At 53.0% G+C, this 7,498-nt stretch overlaps 1 protein-coding gene across 1 annotated transcript in view; it reads left to right on the forward strand.

Annotated features, from left to right (window-relative positions):
* Positions 1-7,498, forward strand: part of LOC103611412 (RNA polymerase II subunit A) — a gene marked incomplete at its 5' end in the record, with an annotated part of 39,592 nt that overhangs the window by 8,425 nt on the left and 23,669 nt on the right. The window contains 3 exons of the mRNA XM_017727188.1: positions 566-788; positions 1,774-1,957; positions 3,795-3,966. Of these exons, the coding sequence (XP_017582677.1) occupies positions 566-788; positions 1,774-1,957; positions 3,795-3,966 (579 nt within the window). The remainder of the gene's footprint in view (positions 1-565; positions 789-1,773; positions 1,958-3,794; positions 3,967-7,498) is intronic.

A 7,498-nucleotide genomic window follows, 5' to 3' on the forward strand; every position in this document is an offset into this window, starting at 1 on the left:
TGTCCTGGTGCCACTTTTGAGGTCCTCCCAAGACATTTTGGGTGGCTTTGGAGCATCTCAAGGACCTTTTGACCCCTTTCCCTGGATGGTTCCCACCACTCCCAACCCCTCTGAGATATCTCATGGAGCCCTCAGGAATTTCATGGAACCCTCCGGAATTTTGGGGTGTCCTGGTGCCACTTTTGAGGTCCTCCCAAGACATTTTGGGTGGCTTTGGAGCATCTCAAGGACCTTTTGACCCCTTTCCCTGGATGGTTCCCACCATTCCCAACCCCCCTGAGATATCTCATGGAACCCTCAGGAATTTCATGGAACCCTCCGGAATTTTGGGGTGTCCTGGTGCCACCTTGGAGATCCCCCCCGAGGCATTTTGGGATCTTCAAACGGCCCTTCAAGGCACTTGGCAGCATCTTGGCCTCTTCAAACATCTCAAGAACCTTTTTCCCCTCCTTCCCTTGACGTTCCCCTTGGAACTCCTCAACCAACCCAAACTTTGGGGTTGTCCCATCACCTCCTTCACCTGGAGATATCCCACAATGTCCTCACCCGGTTGTCTTCTCCTCAGGTCATCGCCGTGGTGGGCCAGCAGAACGTGGAGGGCAAACGGATCCCGTTTGGCTTCAAGCACCGGACGCTTCCTCACTTCATCAAGGACGATTACGGCCCCGAGAGCCGCGGCTTCGTGGGGAACTCCTACCTGGCCGGTCTCACCCCCACCGAGTTCTTCTTCCACGCCATGGGTGGGCGGGAAGGTCTCATCGACACGGCCGGGAAGACGGCCGAGACCGGTCAGTGTCCTCCTCAAGCCGAGGAGCTTTGGGAATGTCCAAAAATGCCACCCCAAGGATCTGCAGGGTTCCAAAATGTCACCGGGGAAGAGCTTGGGTGGCTCCGAAGGTTCCTCAGGTGTCTTCAGGAGATTAAAAGCTTCCTCAGATGTCTCCTGGTGATATCAAATGCTCCCCAGATGTTTCCTAGGGACTCCTAAACCCTTCTCAGATGTTTCCTGGAGGCCCCAAACCCTCCCCAGATGCCTCCTGGAGGCCCCAAACCCTCCTCAGATGCCTCCTGGAGACCTCCAGGATCCCAAACCCTCCTCAGATGCTTCTCGGAGACCTCCAGGATCCCAAACCCTCCCCAGATGCCTCCTGGAGGCCCCAAACCCTCCTCAGATGCGTCCTGGAGCTCTCCAGCAGATGCTTCCCGGAGACCTCCAGGATCCCAAACCCTCCCCAGATGCCTCCTGGAGGCCCCAAACCCTCCTCAGATGCTTCCCGGAGACCTCCAGGATCCCAAACCCTCCCCAGATGCCTCCTGGAGGCCCCAAACCCTCCTCAGATGCTTCCCGGAGACCTCCAGGATCCCAAACCCTCCCCAGATGCCTCCTGGAAACCACAAACCCTTCTCAGATGTTTCCTGGAGGCTCCAAATCCTCCTCAGATGCCTCCTGGAGACCTCCAGGATCCCCAAACCCTACTCAGAAGCCTCCTGGAGACCCCAAACCCTCCCCAGATGTCTCCAGGATCCCCAAACCCTTCCCAGGTGCCTCCTAGAAACCCCAAACCCTCCTCAGATGCCTCCTGGGGGCCCCCCAAATCCTCCTCAGATGCCTCCTGGAGACCTTCAGGATCCCCAAACCCTCCCTAGATGCCTCTTGGAGGCCCCAAACCCTCCTCAGATGCCTCCTGGGGACACCCAAACCCTCCTCAGATGCCTCCTGGAGACTCCCAGACCCTCCTGAGATGCCTCCTGACCCCTTCCCACCCTTCCCAGGCTACATCCAGCGGCGTCTGATCAAGTCCATGGAGTCGGTGATGGTGAAATACGACGCCACCGTCAGGAACTCCATCAACCAGGTGGTGCAGCTGCGCTACGGCGAGGACGGGCTGGCCGGCGAGAGCGTCGAGTTCCAGAACCTGGCCACCCTCAAACCCTCCAACAAGGCCTTCGAGAAGAAGTGAGGGGCAGGGAGGACACGGGGGACGTGGAGGGGACACGGCCCGGGGCAGGGCGTGCTCGTGGGATGGGTCAGTGGTCCCGGTTGGGGTCATTGAGGGGCTCGTTCTGGGAGTTTGGGGACGTTTTGGGGTCCCCAAGTGGCTCCTCCCAAGAGCTGGGAACGGTTTGAGGTCCTCAAATGGGAGTTGGGGATGTTTTGGGGTCCTCAAATGGGAGTTGGGGACACTTTGGGGTCTTCAACTCGCTCCTCTCAAAAGTTGGGAGCATCTTGGGGTCTTCAGATGGCTCCTCCCAAGAGCTGGGGACGCTTCGGGGTCTTCAAATGGATCTTGAGAAGAGTTGGGAACATCTTGGGGTCTTCAAATGGGAGTTGGGAACATCTTGGGGTCTTCAAATGGGAGTTGGGAACATCTTGGGGTCTTCAAATGGGAGTTGGGGTCACTTTGGGGTCTTCAAATATCTTCTCCCAAGAGTTGGGGTCACTTTGGCGTCCTCAAATGGGAGTTGGGGTCACTTTGGGGTCTTCAAACATCTCCTCCCAAGAATTGGGGACACTTTGGGGTCTTCAAAAGGGTTGGGGACATCTTGGGGTCTTCAGGTGGCTCCTCTCAAGAGTTGGGGACATTGGGGTCTTCAAATGGATCTTGAGGAGAGTTGGGGACATCTTGGGGTCTTCAAACGGCTCCTTCCAAGAGTTGGGAACAGTTTGAGGTCCTCAAATGGGAGTTGGGAACATCTTGAGGTCTTCAGATGGCTCCTCCCAAGAGTTGGGGGCATCTTGGGATCTTCAAATGGGGATTGGGGACATCTTGGGGTCTTCAAACGTCTCCTCCCAAGAGTTGGGGACACTTTGGGGTTTTCAAAAGGGTTGGGGACATCTTGGGGTCTTCAAATGGATGTTGAGGAGAGTTGGGAGCATCTTGGGGTCTTCAAATGGCTCCTCCCAAGAGTTGGGAGCATCTTGAGGTCTTCAGATGGATCTTTAGGAGAGTTGGGAGCCTCTTGGGGTCCTCAAATGGGAGTTGGGGACATTTTGGGGTCTTCAAATGGCTCCTCTCAAGAGTTGGGGACATTGGGGTCTTCAAATGGATCTTGAGGAGAGTTGGGGACATCTTGGGGTCTTCAAATGGGAGTTGGGGACATCTTGAGGTCTTCAGATGGGAGTTGGGGACACTTTGGGGGCTTCAAACGGGAGTTGGGGACATTTTGGGGTCTTCAAACGTCTCCTCCCAAGATTTGGGGACGCTTTGGGGTCTTCCAACATCTCCTCCCAAGATGTGGGGTCCCTTTGGGGTCTCAAACATCTCCTCCCAAGCTTTGGGGATCCTTTGGGGTCTCAAACATCTCCTCCCAAGCTTTGGGGATCCTTTGGGGTCTCAAACATCTCCTCCCAAGCTTTGGGGATCCTTTGGGGTCTCAAACATCTCCTCCCAAGCTTTGGGGATCCTTTGGGGTCTCAAACATCTCCTCCCAAGCTTTGGGGATCCTTTGGGGTCTCAAACATCTCCTCCCAAGCTTTGGGGATCCTTTGGGGTCTCAAACATCTCCTCCCAAGCTTTGGGGATCCTTTGGGGTCTCAAACATCTCCTCCCAAGCTTTGGGGACATTTTGGGGTCTTCAAATGGGAGTTGGGAGCATCTTGGGGTCTTCCAACGTCTCCTCCCAAGATTTGGGGACGCTTTGGGGTCTTCCAACATCTCCTCCCAAGATTTGGGGTCGCTTTGGGATCTCAAACATCTCCTCCCAAGATGTGGGGTCCCTTTGGGGTCTCAAACATCTCCTCCCAAGCTTTGGGGACATTTTGGGGTCCCCTGAGCCATCGCTGTCCCCCGCAGGTTCAAGTTCGACTACACCAACGAGCGGGCGCTGCGGCGAACGCTGCAGGAGGAGCTGGTCAAGGACATCCTGTCCAACGCCCACATCCAGAACGAGCTGGAGCGCGAGTTCGAGCGCATGCGCGAGGACAGGGAGGTGCTGCGCGTCATCTTCCCCACCGGCGACAGCAAGGTGCGCCCCAAAAACCCCCAAATTCAGCCCGAAAACCCCCGAATTCAGCCCAAAAACCCCCGAATTCAGCCCAAAAACCCCCGAATTCAGCCCAAAAACCCCCGAATTCAGCCCAAAAACCCCCGAATTCAGCCCAAAAACCCCCGAATTCAGCCCAAAAACCCCCGAATTCAGCCCAAAAACCCCCGAATTCAGCCCAAAAACCCCCGAATTCAGCCCAAAAACCCCCGAATTCAGCCCAAAAACCCCCGAATTCAGCCCAAAAACCCCCGAATTCAGCCCAAAAACCCCCGAATTCAGCCCAAAAACCCCCGAATTCAGCCCAAAAACCCCCGAATTCAGCCCAAAAACCCCCGAATTCAGCCCAAAAACCCCCGAATTCAGCCCAAAAACCCCCGAATTCAGCCCAAAAACCCCCGAATTCAGCCCAAAAACCCCCGAATTCAGCCCAAAAACCCCCGAATTCAGCCCAAAAACCCCCGAATTCAGCCCAAAAACCCCCGAATTCAGCCCAAAAACCCCCGAATTCAGCCCAAAAACCCCCGAATTCAGCCCAAAAACCCCCGAATTCAGCCCAAAAACCCCCGAATTCAGCCCAAAAACCCCCGAATTCAGCCCAAAAACCCCCGAATTCAGCCCAAAAACCCCCGAATTCAGCCCAAAAACCCCCGAATTCAGCCCAAAAACCCCCGAATTCAGCCCAAAAACCCCCGAATTCAGCCCAAAAACCCCCGAATTCAGCCCAAAAACCCCCGAATTCAGCCCAAAAACCCCCGAATTCAGCCCAAAAACCCCCGAATTCAGCCCAAAAACCCCCGAATTCAGCCCAAAAACCCCCGAATTCAGCCCAAAAACCCCCGAATTCAGCCCAAAAACCCCCGAATTCAGCCCAAAAACCCCCGAATTCAGCCCAAAAACCCCCGAATTCAGCCCAAAAACCCCCGAATTCAGCCCAAAAACCCCCGAATTCAGCCCAAAAACCCCCGAATTCAGCCCAAAAACCCCCGAATTCAGCCCAAAAACCCCCGAATTCAGCCCAAAAACCCCCGAATTCAGCCCAAAAACCCCCGAATTCAGCCCAAAAACCCCCGAATTCAGCCCAAAAACCCCCGAATTCAGCCCAAAAACCCCCGAATTCAGCCCAAAAACCCCCGAATTCAGCCCAAAAACCCCCGAATTCAGCCCAAAAACCCCCGAATTCAGCCCAAAAACCCCCGAATTCAGCCCAAAAACCCCCGAATTCAGCCCAAAAACCCCCGAATTCAGCCCAAAAACCCCCGAATTCAGCCCAAAAACCCCCGAATTCAGCCCAAAAACCCCCGAATTCAGCCCAAAAACCCCCGAATTCAGCCCAAAAACCCCCGAATTCAGCCCAAAAACCCCCGAATTCAGCCCAAAAACCCCCGAATTCAGCCCAAAAACCCCCGAATTCAGCCCAAAAACCCCCGAATTCAGCCCAAAAACCCCCGAATTCAGCCCAAAAACCCCCGAATTCAGCCCAAAAACCCCCGAATTCAGCCCAAAAACCCCCGAATTCAGCCCAAAAACCCCCGAATTCAGCCCAAAAACCCCCGAATTCAGCCCAAAAACCCCCGAATTCAGCCCAAAAACCCCCGAATTCAGCCCAAAAACCCCCGAATTCAGCCCAAAAACCCCCGAATTCAGCCCAAAAACCCCCGAATTCAGCCCAAAAACCCCCGAATTCAGCCCAAAAACCCCCGAATTCAGCCCAAAAACCCCCGAATTCAGCCCAAAAACCCCCGAATTCAGCCCAAAAACCCCCGAATTCAGCCCAAAAACCCCCGAATTCAGCCCAAAAACCCCCGAATTCAGCCCAAAAACCCCCGAATTCAGCCCAAAAACCCCCGAATTCAGCCCAAAAACCCCCGAATTCAGCCCAAAAACCCCCGAATTCAGCCCAAAAACCCCCGAATTCAGCCCAAAAACCCCCGAATTCAGCCCAAAAACCCCCGAATTCAGCCCAAAAACCCCCGAATTCAGCCCAAAAACCCCCGAATTCAGCCCAAAAACCCCCGAATTCAGCCCAAAAACCCCCGAATTCAGCCCAAAAACCCCCGAATTCAGCCCAAAAACCCCCGAATTCAGCCCAAAAACCCCCGAATTCAGCCCAAAAACCCCCGAAATCCACCCCAAAAACCCCCAATTCATCCCTTAATAGGCCAAAATCCCCCAAATTCAACCCCAAATAGCCCAAAATCCACCCCAAAAACCCCCAAAATAGCCCCAAATCCACCTGGGACACCCCAAAACCCCCAAATTCATCCCTAAATAGCCCAAAATCCACCTGGGACACCCCAAAAACCCTCAAATTCAACCCTAAATATGCCAAATCCAACCAAAATACCCCAAAATTCAACCAAAATACCCCAAAATACCCCAAAATTCAACCTAAAATACCCCAAAATTCAACCCTAAATAGCCCAAAATTCAACCCCAAAAACCCCAAAATTCAACCCTAAATGGCCTAAAATCCACCTCAAAAACCCCCAATTCATCCCTAAATAGCCCAAAAACCCCAAAATTCAACCCTAAATAGCCCAAAAGCCCCCAAATTCATCCCAAAAACCCCCAAAATTCACCTCAAAAACCCCCAAATTCATCCCAAAAACCCCCGAAATCCACCCCAAAAACCTCCAAATTATCCCTAAATAGCCCAAAATACCCCAAAATTCAATCCTGAATAGCCTAAAATCCACCCCAAAAACCCCCAATTCATCCCTAAATAGGCCAAAATCCCCCAATTCAGCCCAAAAAGCCCAAAAAACCCCTGAATTCAACCCCACAACCCCCAAATTCAACCCCAAAACCCCCAGTTCATCCCAAAAACCCCCAAGTTCAGCCCAAAACCCCCAAATTCAACCCAAAACCCCCAAATTCATCCCAAAAACCCCCAAATTATCCCTAAATAGCCTAAAAAAACCCAAATTATCCCTAAATAGCCCAAAATACCCCAAAATTCAATCCTGAATGGCCTAAAATCCACCCCAAAAACCCCCAATTCATCCCTAAATAGGCCAAAATCCCCCAATTCAGCCCAAAAAGCCCAAAAAACCCCTGAATTCAACCCCACAACCCCCAAATTCAACCCCAAAACCCCCAGTTCATCCCAAAAACCCCCAAGTTCAGCCCAAAACCCCCAAATTCAACCCAAAACCCCCAAATTCATCCCAAAAACTCCCAATTCATCCCAAAAACCCCCAAAATCCACCCCAAAAACCCCCAAATTCAACCCTAAATAGCCCAAAATACCCCAAAATCCACCCCAACTACCCCAAAATCCAACCAAAATACCCCAAAATGCACCTGGGACACCCCAAAATACCCCGAAATACCTCAAAATCCACCCCAAATACCCAAAAATACCCCAAAATCCAAACAAAATACCCCAAAAAAACCCAAAATCCATCTGGGACACCCCAAAATCCAACTGGGACGAGCCAAACCCCAACTGGGACGAGCCAACCCAACTGGGATGAGCCAAACTCCAACTGGGACGAGCCAAACCCAAACT

Source organism: Corvus brachyrhynchos, unplaced genomic scaffold (assembly GCF_000691975.1).
Source record: "Corvus brachyrhynchos isolate BGI_N302 unplaced genomic scaffold, ASM69197v1 scaffold1290, whole genome shotgun sequence".
NCBI lineage: Eukaryota > Metazoa > Chordata > Aves > Passeriformes > Corvidae > Corvus > Corvus brachyrhynchos.